Source organism: Berghia stephanieae, chromosome 9, assembly GCF_034508935.2.
Source record: "Berghia stephanieae isolate SIO BIC M18660-M18661 chromosome 9, UCSD_Bste_1.3, whole genome shotgun sequence".
NCBI lineage: Eukaryota > Metazoa > Mollusca > Gastropoda > Nudibranchia > Aeolidiidae > Berghia > Berghia stephanieae.
Window position 1 is genome coordinate 16,563,613 of NC_088368.1, and position 19,813 is coordinate 16,583,425.

A 19,813-nucleotide genomic window follows, 5' to 3' on the forward strand; every position below is an offset into this window, starting at 1 on the left:
TCAAGAGGTGTTGACTTTATGCAGAAGTTGACTTAAAGAGTTGACTTTATGCAGAAGTTGACTTAAGGAGGGTTGAATTTATGCAGAAGTGGACTTAAAGAATGTTGACTTTATGCAGAAGCTGACTAAAAGAGTGTTGACTTTATGCAGAAGCTGACTAAAAGTGTTGACTTTATGCAGAAGCTGACATAAAGTGTTGACTTTATGCAGAAGTTGATTTAAAGAGTGTTGACTTTATGCCCACTTAAAATGTTGACTTTATGCAGATTCCACTGTACTAAATAGGCTCTACAGTGCTTCATATTTGGAGAAATGCGAGTAGAAAAGAGCGAGAAGACAATAGAGTAAAAACTTTTCAGCAATGAGGATTCGAACCCACAGTGACTGTTACGTCACCTCCACCTAGCCACGAGAGGGATGCTCTACAACACTTCGATCATGGGTTTGAATCCTCGTCATCACAAAGTTTTAATTCTCTATTGTCTTCTGGCACTTTTCTGCTCACTTTATTTCTTGATATTATCAACATAAGTGCCTGCTCCACTCACTTTTCTGAGTTGATATTCATATGGAACCAACGGTCCAGTTTATACAGAACAATTTCTTTGGCATTTTTTAAAATACATTAGTACTCTTAAAAATACCCTTTCACTATCTGTAGCTAGGATCTCATTTTATCTTTAGGTCGAGTGAGGTAACGGGTGTTAAGTGCCTTATCCAAAGACATAATGCTGGATCAAAGTTTTATAATTATTGTCATCCATCTGGTCACTATACATTTGACTGTTTCCCTCTCAGCAAGGACTCTAGTAAGGGCCAGGACAAAACTCAATCCAAGACAAAGACAAAAAGCAACTCAGAAAACAAATATAGAGGGATAGAAGACACAGCTAGTGACCTCCAGCCCATCATGGGAGGTTAAAAGACCCCACCCAGTACACAGTTTGAGATCACATAAAAGTCGAATCCAGACACAAAAATCGCATGTTCTTCAAAGCTTTAACATTGCACCATCAATTAAACACAACACACATTTTTTTTTCAAATCTGTATCAAGTGGTTTATTTCACACTAATACTTGAGAAAATAAGGTGAATTGTGGGATATGATGACAAGATGACAATCAAAAACCTGAACAAAACATTTCAACATATGGTTTCAGTGAGTTTTGTGCTACACAATTTTCAAATACATAAATATATATATATATATATTTTTTAGTTAAATGTGATTGCCAAATATTTTTGTTGTTTTTGTTTTTAAGGGTTTTACGGCGCTCGCAACACATAAGGTCATATCAGCGCCAGTAAAAAGGAAGAAAACGGGAGAGTAAAAAGTTCTAGAATTACAATCAAAAAGCACACAAGAAAAGGTAAGACAAAGGGGAATTGGTTCAAATAGGAAAAAGATGTAGATTCCAAGAGCATACCATCAAAGTACTTAGTTTGAGATCACCTAAAAGTCTCATCCAGACACAAGCACAGATCCCCACTACGAGGAACACACTCAAATGTTTACAAATCATATGTTAAAAATGAAAAGAGTAACAGTACATAACAGAGAGATGATTTACAAGGAAAAAAATATCATCTCCCAAAACTATAACTACACATTCGACTGTTTCCCTCTCAGCCAAGGACTCCGACCAAGGTCAGGACAAAACCAAGCAATCTCACTCCAAGACAAAGACAGAAAGCAATTGAAAAACAGATAAGAGGGGATAGAAGACACAGCAAGTACCTCCCTGCCCGCTATGGGAGGTAGGAACCCCACCCAGCCAAATATTTTTAAAAGAGTAAGAAAATCATTAGTTATCTCTCTCTCTCTCTCTCCCTCCCTCCCTCCCTCCCTCCCTCTCTCTCTCTCTCTCTCTCTCTCTCTCTCTCTCTCTCTCTCTCTCTCTCTCTCTCTCTCTCTTTCTCTCTCTCTCTTTCTCTCTCTCTCTCACAATTATTTTTTCTTTAAATAGCTTGTTGATTAACCTTTGAAACTTTTATAGTGAATGATTGCAATGCTGAGATCTACACACTCAAATCTGGTTGCATTTATTATTTTTTTTTGGCCTTACTCCAAATTACCAAATGAAATTAGAGACATATCAAAACCGTACATTGTGTCAGTGATGCAGGTTTAATCATGGCCTTCGTAAACTGAAGGCCTGATACTGACCAAAAGATTACATCAAAAAAGGAGACGATGATCACCAAATGAAAGTGAAAAATCAGTTGTTAGAAGTGCTCAAGGAAACAAAGGTATAGATTGGTTTAGCGATTGATTACAACTCACATTTACATTTTTTTGCCTGACCTTGTCTTCTTTTATGACAATTTGTTTGGTTAGTATCAGCCCTTTAGTTAACGAAGGCTACAGTTCAACCCTTAAATGACGGTGCTCGATTTTACTTTGACCTGACCTCAGGTCACCCTCAGGTCACTGTTTTAAGCCAGAAATTTGTGAAAGTGATGTGATTTGATCATTCATGAATTCCGAGTCACATTATTGTTACTGCTCTCTTTGCGGAAATTGGTTAGGGCTGTAATGTAATAACATTAAGAGAATTGATTGAAGAAATTTTGTATTGACCGAAATTCAGTCTTGCCGTCAAAGGGTTAAGGGTCCAATGAAAAACAAAATGAGTGAGTGAGTGACTGACACAGATAACGCATGTGTATACTGCTATCATATGGTAAAAGAAGGTAAGTAAGCGCCAATGTAAACAACAAAAAAAGTTATTTATATTATGGAATCCCTGTTTCACGGCGCACAATACTATCTAGGTCATGTAGAAATGTGCAATATACTAGCAGTATCAGAAATATAAAATGTTGAAATTAAAACATAACACAAATCCTTAAAATTTTCATCACATTTCCGACCATAGCTCAAAACTAACCCCATGACGTCCTTTTATCATAAGATGGCATTATATATTTATATGTGTGTGTGTGAGTGTGTGTGTTTCATCAGGGTGTCATGTATACTATGTTAATAAACATATCCGTAAACAACAATACAAATACTTACATAACACAAATGGTTAATTTTAACGACAAGTAAATTACCTCCCATTATAAAAAAGTTTTAACAAAGCTACTTGGACGTCATTTACAAACATAGCAGAGCTTTTAAAAAAGTAATAAACAAAATTGAATATAACAGCTCCACAAAAGAACAAAATACCAAACACGGAATGTTTCGGGCTCAAAACCCTTCTTCAGTCTACAACCAAAAAAAAAAACCAATGTAAACATAAATACATTACTCCACCGTCGATTTTTTTATTTTTTTTATTAACATATTTCTGTTTCATTGTTATTTGCTATTGGCTGAAGAAGAGTTTTGAGCCCGTAATGTTGTGTTTGGTATTTTGTTCTTTTTTTGAAGCTGTTACATTCATTTTTGTTTATTACTTATTACAGTCCACAGCTTCTGGCAGCTTTGTATCACTCAGCCCTTTTAAAATGTCATTCATTTATCAGGGTTAAAACGTTTACTGTGAAACACTGACTGACATTGTGCTCTGAACAAAACTTGGCTTGGACTTAGTATTGAAAACAGTGAGGAAAGGTGAAAATGGGAGTTTTGATTTTAAAAATTACTTGACAGCCTATCTGCCTTTAAATTTATCCAAATATCAATGCCATTACCAAATTACACATTTATATAGACTTTAAAATAACTTATGAATGGGCCCGCGTTTTGAAAATTAATAACAGTTTCCTTCATGTTCTTTACTATCAGTCATTACTATCCACTCTTTCAGTAGTCTTTCAGAGCCATGAAACCAGACTTTATCCCAGATTCTATAGCGTTAAATGGACAATAGCAATTGTTTGCCATCCTTTGGATAGGATGCTAGTCTGTCGCAAAGTACTTTCCGCCAAATCTAACACTCAGCTGCACATTCACTTCTGGGCGGTCAGGGGGGTCAGAAAAATCTCGACTGCACCCAGGATCGACCTTGGTCCCTTTGCATGTGAAGCGAGTGCTATACCAGCTGAGCTATCAGGACCCCCTTATGTCTGTTATTAGGGTTTATATACAGGAAGTAGATCTACTCAAGAAATATTTAGTGTCCTATCGAACATACAACAAACAATGGGGTAATTAAATATATATATATATATATATATATATATATATATATATATATATATATATATATATATATATATATATATATATATATATATATATATATATATATATATATATATATATATATAATTATTCATGCCTCATGTAATGAACATGACTATATTTTATCTTACAAAGGACATAATTTATTCATTCATTTAAAATAAAATACAACAGGACAGTCCAGTGAATTGATTTACATGTAGTTGACACATCAGTGAATAAAAATGTCGAAATAAATTGTAAGATTGTTTTAAAAAGAAAATTGTGTAAAAAACAAGTCTATAAAATGGCAATGGAATGTTTTAGCATTTGGACGGTCTGGACGGACGGTGTCTGTAAACAGACTTGAGTCTTTATCCGATTTTGTTGGCTTGTAACAAATGATTAAAGCTGGTACAGTGGAATTTGCATAAAGTCATCACTCTTGAAGTCAACTGCTGCTTCAAGTCCACACCTCTAGTTAATACCAAATTTTATGTTCTTTATTTCCCTGTGGTTTGTTTTTTGTTTTTAAGGGTTTTACGGCGCTTGCAACACATTTAGGTTATATCAGCGCCAGTAAAAAGGAAGAAAATGGGATAGTAAAAAGTTCTAGAATTACAATTAAAGCACCCAAGAGAAAGTAAGACAAAGGGGAATGGGAACAAATAGGGATCAGATGTAGATTCCAAGAGCATACCACCAATGTACTTAGTTTGAGATCACCTATGTCACAAGCACAAAATCCAACAAAAAGGAATACATTCAAATGCTTACATTATACATTAAAAATAACCAATATAATAATACATAACAGAGAGATGATTTACAATGAAAAAAATATCATCTCCCAAAACAATAACTATGCATTTGACTGTTTCCCTCTCAGCCAGGACTCCGACGAGGGCCCAGAAAAAAGCAAGTAATCTCATTCCAAGACAAAGACAGAAAGCTTGTTGGATAAGATATAAGGGGATAGAAGACACAGTATGTACCTCCCTGCCCGCTATGGGATGTCAGGATCCCCACCCAGTTATTTAACTGTGCTCAGTAGATAATGGATAAAGTCAATCTAGCTAAAACTCAACCAGTCAATCTTTCTGATCCGGCGGTGTTAGACTTTACCAGATTCCACTGTATTTCATTCAATACAAATATTATAATTTGTGAAAACATCCGGACGGTTTGTGATGTTACATGAACTGACTAAACAATACGTTAAATTGATTTCTGACAATTTATCATCCCACCAGTGCCCCACAAAAAAAAATAATTTAAAAGACATGAAAGGTTTTTGTGAGAGTAAGAGAAAAATAAATCTTGTGGGAGACCTAAAATTTTGATATAATACATGCATTGTCTTCTAAGTTTGATTTGAACTGTCAAGGTGAATTATTAGCTTATGAGCTCATCATCTGATCCACAAATTGAGAAAGTTATGAATGTATCCGAGCTTCATTTAAGAGGTGAATAGCCAAGAAGCTATAAAGTTCCCTACTATGGTTTATTTAGCAATAAATCAACATCTTTATTCAAGTCCCACCTAGTGACAAATGGAGGTTTTCCACCCAAAGGAATACATTCAAAACTACTACAAATATTATTATCGATGACTAACAATAACAAGAACAAAAAGAGAGACGATTTACATGAAAAGGAAAAATCCTCATCTCCCACATATACAAACAACTGTCTCCCTTTTCGCAGGTGACCCCATCAGGGTGTCCTAGGCAAAATCAGATTTCATTTCAGGAGAAGAACAGAAATTATGTGGAATTGGAAGAGAGCAAAAAAAAAAAAAAAAACATGTTTTTTTAATGCAGGGGATAGAAGTGACAGCAACAGTTGACCTTGACAAATCCCAGGAGGTCCAAAGTCCATGTATTTAAGATGGAATCCATTACAATTCCTCAGCATATCTCACTATGAACACAAGTGATATCGGTTAGGAGACAAAAACAAAAGACAGGTTTTTAAAAAAAATATATGTATGTAATTGTAATATGAGACAAAAATAAAACAGATTTTTATAAAATTATGAATCCAACGATAACAAACTGAAAATTCAATAATAAAATCATGTAAGTAAATTAACACTTCAAAGAAACCTCCACACATTAGATAATTTCAATTATTTTCAACGAATTTGAATAAATAATCAGCAAAACATAATGAAAGCATAATTTCAATCAATCATTTCAATAGAGACACAGAAATTATATAATATATCCATTAAAAAAATAAAATAAGAATTAAATTTCAGCATTTATTTTGAAAAGGATTGAAAAATTCTGGAAGGAAAAGAAGAAAACCAATGCTGTCGATTAGGAGATATAACAAATGGTAGTAAAAAATCCTTCAAAAACAAACTGTGTGTAACACATGGGAGACATAAATGTACAGGAGAATGTACCTATAAAGCAAGATAAGTTTCATTTGTTTTAATAGTAAAAATAACAAACTTTAAAGTCACGAAAGAACATCATTTTCTTACAAAATATTAGGAGTTTTTTCAAAAAGCTCAAGAGCTACTGATCAAATGATACAGAAATGATTTGACAATAAAAATCTACAAATAATTTGTTTAAAATATTAGAAGTTCACTTGTTTATCTGATTACCAGCAAAAACGCAATACATGACAAATGGGTTTCATCATCATTATTACATACACACTACATTTTAGTTTATTTATTTGAATTTGTTGCATTAAAGAAATGCTGTAGCAGCTTTAAATATAAACATACGATGCAATGAGTTTACACTAAATGGTCTCCAGCCTTCATAAACGCACAGCCTGAAACTTCCAAAAAGAAATGACATCAAATTCTGTGAGATTTATTATTTAAAAGTACAATTAATGGGTTTAAACAATGTTTGATACTAACTATTACCATGAAAACAACTGAATTCACTGATTTTCGTTCTTTCTGTGATCGTCACTATGCTGTGATGTAATTATTTGGCAAATGTCAGGCTATGAATTTAAAAAAGGCCATGAATGGTAAGGGGTAAATACCTATTTATATTATCTTAAAAATCACAATAGATGTGATGGTCAATATTATCTATATATATACTGTCTGACTCTTTCTTGTCCAAATGTCAAATGCAATTTCACATCATTTCCACCTCATATCGAAGTAAGACATGCCGTTGAAGCAAAATAAATAAATAAATAAATATACAATCATGTCTATTTATAGAGTGCATCTCCCTGTTTCACCATGTTCAAAGGACTTAACAATGTTTCATTTATTCCCCCAAAAAGCCACATGGAAGCAGATTACCGATTCGTAGAGTACAAGTTGCCCATTATGAGCCCTTGAAATTTCATCACTGGTTTATGCAAGACAGTCATTTACACTTGAATGAGTTGATAGGAAGAAGCCTTTTAGAGCCATTAGGCCCACGGAGCCTGTGTTTATCCCAGTTTCTTTAGCATGAAACGGACAATAGCAATTACTTGCTATCCTTTAGATGGGACACTAACTAGTCAATCGGAAAGTACATCCCACCAGATCTACAGACCCAACTACCCAATTACTGGTGGGTGGACAGGGGGGGGGGGGGTCCAAACTGCACTCAGGATCGATCCCAGTCCCTTTGCATGTGAAGTGATTGCTCTGCCCACTGAGCTATTGAGACCCCCTGAATGAGTTGGAGAAATGAGTTAAAGGGGGAGGGGGGGGGGGGGGGTTTAATCTAAGACCACGATACTGGAGCTGCAGTTTTGAGTTTTACCCAATGACACAATGTTGGGGCAATCATTATAACCCATCCTGGCAATGCGTTTACTCACCACATTGCTTGGCCATTGACAGTAACAAGTAATATTTGCACCATTGGACATGTAGGATTGCCAGTGTCCAACTTCAACCATGGACTTTCCATTCGCAAAGTCAACTTTTAAGAAAAAAAACCCCAAACAAAACTCCCTTAGAGTTATTAGGCTCATGGTGCCAGAGTGTATCCTGGTTTCTGCAGCTTTTTCCAGGGCAGCATCAATATCCTGTGACTCAATGAAAAGAACAATAGTCATCACAACCTAGTTTCCACTAGACCAAAAAGACCTAACTACACAAATACTGATAAGTGAATAGAGGGGCCAGAACAAATAAAACAAACCTTTCCTTCACCATTGACCAATAAAAGTCCTTATACTTCTGACGTGATTGCTCTACCAACTGAGCTACTGGGAAAACTCTTGTGTTCAAGCTTATATGTGAAATTGTACCTGGAGTTTGTAAGGAATAGAATCAAGACAATGATGACATATGGACGAGAAGCAATAAATAATATAGTAACATTACCATGAATTTTGGTCATCCCATAATAATTACAACCACTGTTAATATGTAATGGTTATCTATACCAATCATGGTATGACTATCACATAAAGACAGTTGAGTCAAACGTATCAAATGGACGGAATACGGTCGGAATGGAGGTGTCCAATCCCTGTTTGCAATAATGGGAATAATAAATTATCAATAAAAATGACTCGAGTAACCAATCAAAAAAAAACAAAAAAACAATGGGGTGGGGAGGGCAAATAAGAAAAGGAGAAAAGATGACATATCGATATAATACAAAAATTCAATACAAACATTGTGCAAAATCATCTTAATAAATTTGATAAAAATGAACATTGGTCAGAAGTGGTTTTCAATTGTAATGTATGTGTCAATAGCTTGTTAGGTCAATTATTTCATAATTTGGCTTTTACTTATTTCTTTTTCTTTTGTCTGGATGAGGTTAAGGGATGTCATAAAAGATGGCTTCAATTAATATTTAATGCCATACTTCACTGATATCTCATCTCTGGACATTTTCATATTCTTATCTGCCAATCCAATGAGTAAAATTGACGTAAGAGCTCTGGAAAACCAGTCATCAATAATTTTGTATGGATAATGTCAGAGAAAAAGCAAACAAAATAAAATCAAACAGCATAAACCAAATAACATCTTCATTTCAAATTCAATTTATCGGGCAATATAGAATTTGTAATTTATCAACAAGGTGCTCTTGAATTCTAAACTGTTAGAGAAAAAAAACGTATCTTGCACCAGCACAGCAAGTAATACCAAATAAAATCAAGATTTGTTACTTCATACAATAATAATACTAACTAATTAGTCCTGGAATGATCTTCTTGCAAAAATTTACAGCAAATCAAGTGAAGCATTACTTCTAAGTAATTTTAGAGTTTTAATCGTAATAACAATTATATTTTTCATACACTAGACTTTCCTAAAAAGTCTTGACGCCGATTGAATCTCCCGATTGTACTGAACTCTATTCATCAAAATGTACGTAATTTATTCTTCTATTAGGACATCAAAATTTGTTTACCTGCTATTTCTTGATTTCAATTTATCTTAATTGAAAGAACCTCTACTCCAACATGTCGGTCGAAGAAATCACACGAAAAAATTATGCAATTAACAGAGTGCTGCGGCTGAGTTCTTTACTGCAGAGATGTGTACCTGTAAACATTCAGAAATGGCTGAAACGTGTTTATGGTGACTTGTGGGTATTCGATCAGTTCAAAGGTGGGTTATATGCATTACTAGAACTGATGCTTTCTCCACCAATATTAATGAGCAGGCTCGCAGTAGTTTGTTTGTTTGTTTTTAAGGGTTTTACGGCGCTTGCAACACATTTAGGTTATATCAGCGCCAGTAAAAAGGAAGAAAATGGGATAGTAAAAAGTTCTAGAATTACAATTAAAGCACCCAAGAAAAAGTAAGACAAAGGGGAATTGAGAACAAATAGGGATCAGATGTAGATTCCAAGAGCATACCACAATTAGTTTGAAATCACCTACAAGTCTCATCCAGACACAAGCACAAAATCCAACAAAGAGGAATACACTCAAATGCTTACATTATACATTAAAAATAACAAATATAATAATACATAACAGAGAGATGTTTTACAAGGAAAAAAATATCATCTCCCAAAACAATAACTGCATTTGACTGTTTCCCTCCCAGCTAGGATTCCGGCCAGTGCCAGGACAAAACCAAGTAATCTCATTCCGAGACAAAGACAGAAAGCATGTTGGATAACAGATGTAAGGGGATAGAAGACGCAGTATGTACCTCCCTGCCCGCTATGGGAGGTCAGGATCCCCACCCAGAGGCTCGCAGTAGTCATCCACAAAGTGCATCAACTGCAGTAAATCAACAAAAGAAATTAAGAACTTAATTGAGCTAATCGCTTGATAAAATAAGCTGACATTTCACAAAGTCTTGGAATTTCATCGGGATGAGATGGATATATCGTAGAAAAATCCTGGGTTACAGAAAGGTATGTGCCCGTTGGTTATCGAGAATGCTCACATAAAAGCATGATCACATTAAAAGAGGAATTTTTCTTGAAGTCGTGGAACACCCTCCTGACAGTCTGATTTAGCTCCAAGTGACTTTTTCCTTTTCTTAAGACTTAAGAGACACCTCAAGGGAACAAATTTTAGCAGTGATGACGAAGTGCGGGCGGAATTGACTTGTTTGTTTGTTTTTAAGGGTTTTACGGCGCTTGCAACACATTTAGGTTATATCAGCGCCAGTAAAAAGGAAGAAAATGGGATAGTCGAAAGTTCTAGAATTACAATTAAAGCACCCAAGAGAGAGTAAGACAAAGGGGAATTGGGAACAAATAGGGATCAGATGTAGATTCACCTATAAGTCTCATCCGGACACAAGCACAAAATCCAACAAGGAGGAATACACTCAGATGCTTACATCATACATTAAAAATAAATATAATAATACATAACAGAGAGATGATTTACAAGGAAAAAAATATCATCTCTCAAAACAATAACTATGCATTTGACTGTTTCCCTCCCAGCCAGGACTCGGGCCAGGGCCAGGACAAAACCAAGTAATCTCATTCCAAGACAAAGACAGAGAGCATGTTGGAAAACAGATATAAGGGGATAGAAGACACAGTATGTCCCCCCCCCCCCTGCCCGCTATGGGATTGTGTCCAAGTTTACCACACTAATTCCTCTTCGATGCATTGCAATAACTGGTGCATTGTTTATGGCTCTGTGTGGATGGGAACGTTGACTATGCGGAAATTTAAAATGATAAACAGAAAGGACATAAACTGAGCATTGATTTGATACCTTTGTCAATTCCATATCTATTATAGTTTTGAAAGTATAAGAACTGCGTCAAGACTTTTCAGTCTACCATTGGATCTCTGATTTTGAAAAAAAAATTTTTTTTTTAAATCATTTAAATTTAAAAGAATACCATTTCCCCTAAAAATCCAGAAATCAAGAGCATTTCATATCAATATATTATATATTTCTTTTTATGTAAAACATTACAATCAATTGTAATCAAAATATGATGTACAAAAAAAAGAAGTGAACAAAGAAGGACGTTTAAATGAAATAGGAGGCAAAACAATCAATAACATATGCAGCATTGACAGGTAATTTGATGGCAAAGATCAAAACTCCTGTATAAACCAAAAATCGAAAAATCGTTTGTTTTTTTCCGCTAAATTTGTTATCCAGATTTGATGCATATTGTGTCAAAAGATCTTGTACTCTTATTAGTTTCAATAATATAAAAATTCCCGCACCATACTTTTCTCTAAAAGCTCAGTGTTAAACTCATGCATTTCTTTGGCCGTCCTTTAAAAGATAGAAACTGTTGCTTACAAGAGTTTTAATCTCAGCCATTGTTGATGACAAAACAACTAAATAATCAACTACTGACTAATTTACAGGGATTGGATAGATTGATGATTACCTGAGTTAAATCCTTCCAATCAACAAGCTTTCGACACATTTTGAAAGCTCCACAAAATCTCTCAATTTTTAACTCTTTATTGATTGGGAACATTAAAGAGAGTTTTACAAAAACAACCTAATGTTTATATAGATAATGTATTGAATCGGCAAACTGCTAAATATGATTTAAAGATGTAAAGATTTCATTTGTCTTAAGGCAATGGACTGCACAATAGCTAAGAGGAGTTTAATTGCACTAGGGAAAGAGCCATGCTATGATAGAGCCCATCTATGATGTCAAGAGTTTTGGATATTTGTGTTGGTTTTTTTTTTGGGGGGGGGGGGGGTTTCTGTGTGTGAAACGACCAATGAACTCTGTGAATTAAAAGAGAAATGGTAAAAATTTAACCATTTTTTTCCACCTATTAATTAGATAGTAAAATTTAATATTTGAAGAATAAATTGTAACATCTTTATATGATATTTAATTTCCTCTACATTTCTACTTATAAAACATGGAAACGGATTAATTATTTTTTCAAAAACTATAATAAACATTCATAATACTGTTTCTAGTGACCATTCATGGAGAAAAATGCATTCATAGGAAATTTACTGAAAGTAAATGAAAGTGAGAGGTGAGTAGGAGGTATCAGTTTGTGTCAAAACATCATCAGCACATATTTATAAGTAGATGGCCTTGCTTGATTTTACAACATCTCTTATCATTGGGGTAAAAATTATTTTACAATACAAACTTCATAAATCATTTTTGAAGATAAACTTCAATATACAAATTTCTAGTTTATACAGAATCTCCATATATGGATAAATAAATTTAATCTTATCTAATTTGAAATCACATCTGTCAGTCACTGGCCTAGATGTTGACACAACATTTATAAACGTTATTCCATTTTAAGTTAATAGTAATTTCTCTTTGTTGTATATCACAATTGTTAACATCACAAATTTTATAAATAATATAAGATTTTTAAACCTCACCGTTAAATCATTCCTCAGTTCTTAAAATAGAATCAAATCAATCCTTAAATAAAACTAGATTAGACCTAATGTGAGCTTCTCTATAAAAAAGATGACTGAAACGACTAGGGGATTGGCTCTCATTTAATCAGAATTTCTATGATTCTATATATTCTTTTCTACACTGAAGAGAAAAACAAAATTAAATTAAATAAAGTCAAGGAGAAGATGCACTAGCTAAATGATTAAATGATAAGCTAAAACCCCAAAGAATATTTTTTTCAAAAATCTATATGGGCACACAGGCATTAAAAATTACATTATCATCAATATTAATATTACATGGAAAGAAGAAAGACTGGTGAGCTAACATAAAAAAGGTCTGGAAATCAAAGAATGACGACTCAAGATTCTACTACAATCCAATGTGTATTGGCATTGCAATACTTTCTATAATTTATAGAAACAATAACAAAGCAGACCAGCCTACTTAAAATTTCCAAAATTTGTAGTTCTCGAAGACAAAACAAAAAGGACCATAACTATTATTAAATTTTACTAAATTAACCATTTATCCTCAGCAAGATTAAATATCTCTTAAAAGTCCTGAATACATTATCTCAGGAGTTAAACTTTTCTGTTTAACAGATTTTACTGATCGAGAAGAGGCTTATGTAGTGATGGAGCTCGAACCAAAAATTGACAGTTCTACAAACTTTTATATCAGTTAGGCAGGTCTGATGAAGGAACGAGATGATTTTAAATTTCACTTTCGAGGTCTTCCCTCCATTCTGGAATAGAAGTGTCAGGTGAAAATGGAGAATAAAGATATCGCTGTGTCAGAACCAGACTTGCGATCCAACTGACACAGCACCCTCCTCCTGGCTGAGAGAGAGAAAGAGAGAGAGAGAGAGAGAGAGAGAGAGAGAGAGAGAGAGAGAGAGAGAGAGAGAGAGAGAGAGAGAGAGAGAGAGAGAGAAAGATCAGCAAGTAATCGCACTAGTCACATATGTGGCTGGATGGCTTAGTAGCTAGTGCAACTGCTCATTGATCTCTCTCTCTCTCTCTTTCTCTCATCCAGATGGAGGGTACAATGTCAGTTGGATTCCAAGTTTGGCTCTGTCACTATGATATATTTTTATTCTGTTTACAGCATGCACGTCTCCATATCTCTCATCATTATTGATATAAGTGCCCACTCCACACTTTTCCTGAATACAATGCTCACCCATCTACAGAAACATTTATAGATGTAGAACACCACATAGGGTCTAGTACATGGTGGAAAGAAAAAAAGGCGGACGTGACTGTCACATACGAAAAGTTACAGCTGTAGAGCACCGTGTAGTGTGTCTGCATATTAGAAAATATCCTGTCAGATATAACACGTTCCATCTTATACATTGTGAGCATTGTATTGATAATTATAATATCACAAAACGCAGTAACAACACCGATCACGAGTTGATTCACTGAGCCACTTCCTGTTGCGTTGCAGCAGCTGCTGCGGCTACTTGTGCCATCTGAAGCTGTTGCTGTTGTAGATGCTGCTGTTGCTGTTGTGGCTGTTGTTGGAACATCATGTACATCTGTTTGGCTACTTCATAAACGTGTTGGATTGTGGGACGCTTCTCTGGGTCTGGGTTGATGCACATGTTGACCAGGGATCGGAGCTGGTGACAAAGATTACCAGTCATCAATGAGGAATAGAGAAATTCATTTTCGACTATTAATTAAATTCATTTTTTTATTTGTGAAATAAAGTGGTTCTGCGTCAAAGGGGGAGTGGAGGGTAAGGGGTGGGGGGGGGGGGGGGGGAGGGGATTGTGAGATAGATTAAACATTGCACTAAATCTATTATTTTTGATAAAATATACACTCACTTCGTCGGAGTAGCAATCAGCAGGCAAGGGAGGATAATCACATTGTTCAATTTTCTTGCATAAGGAAAACAGATTCATTTTATCTCCATAAAAAGGAGATTGGAGAGCTGCCATCTGTTGATTACAACAACAATAATAGGAATGTTAAAAATAAAAATTATCATATATCAAACGATAGGGAAGATGTGAACAGCATATTTCATTCTCATACAAAGTAAATTAAGCGTTATAAGAGGGACTCCAAACCTAAATTGAACTTCTGTAATTCAAATTCATGCAATATCGGGGATGCCCTTTGCTAAAATAAAAACAGCCTAAAAATATTTCTCGTACAGAGCATATATAAAAATATTTCATCCAAAGCTTCTATTCATCAAATCGCATCACCCTTAAATCATAGAAAAGGATACGTATTCATTTTACTGAACTGTAAATTTTATAAAAGTCGGTTTTCTGGAAAAAGGGCATTCCTGACTATACAATTTGTGTTGATGTTAGAGAATTTACTTTTGAAACTGAGGCAATAGCGGATATTGGTAATTGACTAGACCTATTTTTAAGTCCAGCATCATGTACCTTTGGTAGTTACAATCACAGCTTTTCAGAATTTTATAAGTTCGCAGTACACATACTATTCAGCAAAACTCAGTTGGAAGAGTAGTTGGCCTTGGGATATGTGTTCATTTTCATTTTTAGAATCTTATCAACGCCTGCTGTACTTTGGATCATATGCGTGCCAGGAAAAGGTGAACAGATTAAGAAAAAGATAATTTACTAGAAAAAAGGACCTCAACAAATGCCTAAGCAAAACCAAAATGTCTTACTCCAGAACAACGACAGTGAACTGCGAGGCAGAGGACAAGAAATGTAAGGGTAGAGAGGAAACAGCAAATTGAAAACGTTACCTCATAGAGCAGACAACCCAAGGACCAAATGTCTGACTTGAAATTGTAAGCCTTCTCGTGGATTCGTTCAGGAGACATGTAGTACGGTGTCCCCACTGAATTGATAAAGAAATAATACATGTAATTATTTAATATTCTTAAATAAAAATGATATATTTCTAAAATTCTTTATTATTCCTTTTCCTTTTTTTTTTCTCTTAAATTAGTTACACCTTAACTAAACAATCTTTTTTTTAAATTCATAAGTATGAACTGACATTGACAAAGGATAGACCAATCTTTAATTTGTTGAGATTGGATGATTTTAAAAATATAAAACAAAATTTGGCCTGTCTGTACATTTTTCATTCATTGTAATGATAATAATAAATGCATTGGTTACATTATTGAAAACAAAGTACAGGCAGATCTTGTTCTAGTTTCAATTTAACAATGACAGCTGAATTGTTAGCAAAAGGGTTAAATGAAGTCTTCAATGGATTATGATGTCAAGATGGAATTTAAAGATCCAATTACTTGTGGACAGCCATGCAAAATATTTTTTTTGCCGTCACTCTGGATTTTAAATGATGTATTAATGTTTTTACTGTTTCTGTTGTTGGCTGAAGAAGGGTTTTGAGCCCAAAACGTTCAGTGTTTAGTATTTTGTTCTTTTTTGAAGCTGTTATAATCAGTTTTATTTATTACTTCTTGCACTGTATTGTAACAACTCCAATAATCCAGCAGCTTCCTGCCAACCTTTACATAACTTTACCTAAAGAGACTGCTGCTGTCGTTTTTGAGCTAAAGAAACGGCCAAGTCCAAGATCTCCCAATTTGACGACACCCTGAGCTGTGATGAATACATTGGCTGGCTTGATGTCTGAAATGGATGAGGTAGGGAAACTTAAGCATTGGGACAATAATTGTGACCGATAGCATTGAATCAGACATATAAGGAAGAGAGGGAGAAAGGGAAATAGAAATAGAAATATAGATAGATAGATAGATAGATAGATAGATAGATAGATAGATAGATAGATAGATAGATAGATAGATAGATAGAGAGATAGAGAGAGAGAGGGGGGGGGGAGAGGAAAGGAGGGAGGACGAGGTATCCTATCAATAATAAAATAATCAGATGTTAGGCCTCATTCTATTTTAACAAAAATCATCAGCTAATGTCCTGCAGGTATCTTTACTTAAAACCACAACATAAATAGTCGTTGATCCCACTCACCTCTGTGCATGATTCTCTTGCAGTGCATGTGGTCTAAAGCACTACAGATTTGAACAAAATATTTCCATATGGTTTTCTCAGGAATCAGACGACACTGTTTCTTGAAATGCTGGAAGGAAAAATCAAGTAAATAAATATTTTTAGTCAAAGATATTTTCTGTTTCCCCTTGCCTAACGCATGCGCTTCATTTCACATTGCTCTGTCTATATCCCCAGCAGATGATAAGGAACCAATTTTCCAGTACAAGTATATGAACAAACATTAGTCACCCACAAATTAAGAGTTGGCTTCACTTGTTTTTTTGTTTTTTTCTGGAATAAAAATAACTCAATCTGAATTTTGATTGGATTTCAAGAAAGAAAATAAGAAAAGGTCTCCAGAACATTTAGAGATTATCAAGTGACAAATTAGGGAGCAGGAGCTGATGTAAGATAACATCTGAAAAAAGTGTATCCATTTCATCCACAATTTTCAGATCTTTAATTAACATAATTTTTTATGATACATTTGCCACAGCTGAAATATTAGCGTTTTTGTTTTGTTTATTATCAACAGCAAAACATACAAAATTCCTAGAGGGTACTTAATATAACGTAATCAGTCTAACAGGAAAAGTTTCACTGGTTTATATTGTCTCAGTCTCAGCCTCAGTTTGTCAGATTTCATACACCTCGCCATATGGCCTTCGGTTGATCCCCTTATCTTAATTTACAGGCATTGTTCTCACTACCACCTGCAGTGGTCTTTTTCATTCAAGAAATTTTCTTAAGGAGATGAAGAAATTCACAGAAAAAAAAAGAAAAAAACGAAAAGAAAAAAAAAAAGAACAGACATCAGCTTTACCAATGCATTACTTGAATACGTGTCTACCAAAGCTAGGGAATAGGGAAACTCTGAATATTTTTAGAATATATGACACAAGGGAGTCAAACAAAATGCAAGGCATTGTACAGTGTTACAAAACATTTTATATGGACATTGTGAAAACATGGTGATTAGTGATCATACAATCCCGCTGGTAGGCATATAGTGAAGGTGGTTGTGGCCTTACCCTGATCATCCTCTGTAAGTCACCAGCATCTGCTAACTCCAAGACGATGTTCAGCTCGTTGTTTTCTATGAAGGAGTCCAAGTATTTGATGACATTTGGGTGATCCAGTTGCTGTGGAGTTGGAAAAAAACAATTGTACTTGGGCAGTATTGACAGCATGCTTCAAGGTAAAATATCAACACACATAAGTATGCGTAATTTTAACTCACTGACAACCAGGCTTTTGGAAAAATTACAACCATTCAATAGTCCACTATTTTTGGTATTTCTTTTAAAAATCACTGAAACTGTCAGAATTATTCAATTATGACCATATTTGACCAGATAATCACAATATTTATTGATAATTGATTGAAATTATTGTGAAAAATTATGAAATTTTTAAAAATGGCCATGATGAAGTGAAGTTTGAAATTTTGAAAAAATGCATTATATACTCCATCTCACTTTAGTTTGCATAGCTGTCTGAATCAGTGTCAGTACTGGATCTGTCAAAAAGTAAGAAATAATCAATCTGACCCATTTTATGTAACAAGTTCATGTGTGAGCAAAATAAACCAATCCCCCACAAGCAGAGGGAGTAGCAACTGCTATAAAAAATAGCAAAGTACAACCCGCAGGGGGTGCGAATCGGTCCCAGCAAGCTAATTGCTGTTCCCACAACATGTGCGGGATCTGTAGTCAGTGAGTTAAACGTTTATTGTATGATTGAGAGACTTAAGTGACAACTCATCACCCAAATGGTTGTCAAATAACAATAACAAAGAGCACAGTGAGTTCCTCATTTCTTAAAGTAGGAGGCGGGTTATCTCATAATTTGTCTTCAAACATATTTTCACTTTCTCTCAATTAAAACAAAAATAAATTTAAAGCCAAATTTCGTTCAGCATACAAGTGAATATTAAAATAAAAGGTCCTGAAAAGGGAAATGCACTCATCTGCTGCATTGGAATTGTTTGTTGTTAAAGGACCACTCACCTTTAGCAGGTCGATCTCCTTCATGCAGTCGTGACGAGCTTTGGCATCCATCATTTCAAATATCTGAGATGAAAAAGAAATTATTGGTGTAATATCCACCAAATTAATGTACCCAAAAGCATTACACTACACAAAAGGTCCTGAGCCCACAACAACAACCTAACATGTAGGGTGAGAAAATAATTCCTGTAAAGCACTATAACAATTTCTTTTTTTTCTAAACAGAGACAGTACTGTTACTGCTGTATTATGGACAAATGTGAATAAAGAGACTTCTCCAAAGACTCTATTTTGCACTGCCCAATGCTGGACTCAAACACGAGACCTCCAGGCCACAGGCAGTGTCATACCACTAGACCACAAAAACAAAGCCTCGCTTCCAAGGCTTTAAAAAGGTTTGATTATTCATCAATTTATTTTACATATCATAGATAACTTTAAAAATAAAGATTTACCTGTACTTTCTTCAAAGCAAGAGTGACTCCTTCCTTCATTCTGTAATGAGCTCTGTATACCTCTGAGAACTGCCCTTTACCAATTTTCTTGTCAACATCAAATTGGGCCAACTTTGACTCCACGTGAGGGCTGGTAGTTACTTCCACCTCATCAGCTGTTTCCATTTCCTCCATGACTACAACAGGGGCTGAGCAGTGCTGATGGTGTGATATGGTGGAAATAGATGCTGGAGCTCTTGTAGCAATCCTATGAACTAAATCTAAACCAACCTTCCCACTGTATTCTAATAATAGCCCCAATTAAATTTATGAATATATGTTAGAAGTTGATGCTGAGACTTTGGTGTGAATTCCTCAAAGTGTTCCTGAAAAATGAAATGACAAGATTACAATAAATTAAAATGTAAACAGACTCTAAACAGACCCTTCGACTAGGATGTCCTTGATGGAATGGAAGTAT

The 19,813-nt window shown here is 34.8% G+C and overlaps 1 protein-coding gene across 1 annotated transcript in view; it reads right to left on the reverse strand.

Annotated features, from left to right (window-relative positions):
* Positions 1–6,089: 6,089 nt before the first annotated feature.
* The window catches only part of LOC144979796 (serine/threonine-protein kinase Nek7-like), a 21,812-nt gene continuing 8,088 nt past the window's right edge, over positions 6,090–19,813 (reverse strand). The window contains exons 2-9 of the mRNA XM_078926894.1: positions 19,354–19,718; positions 18,899–18,961; positions 17,921–18,031; positions 16,869–16,977; positions 16,404–16,511; positions 15,650–15,744; positions 14,745–14,858; positions 6,090–14,534 (exon numbers count right to left, since the gene is read on the reverse strand). Of these exons, the coding sequence (XP_078783020.1) occupies positions 14,331–14,534; positions 14,745–14,858; positions 15,650–15,744; positions 16,404–16,511; positions 16,869–16,977; positions 17,921–18,031; positions 18,899–18,961; positions 19,354–19,527 (978 nt within the window). The 5' untranslated portion in view covers positions 19,528–19,718 and the 3' untranslated portion in view covers positions 6,090–14,330. The remainder of the gene's footprint in view (positions 14,535–14,744; positions 14,859–15,649; positions 15,745–16,403; positions 16,512–16,868; positions 16,978–17,920; positions 18,032–18,898; positions 18,962–19,353; positions 19,719–19,813) is intronic.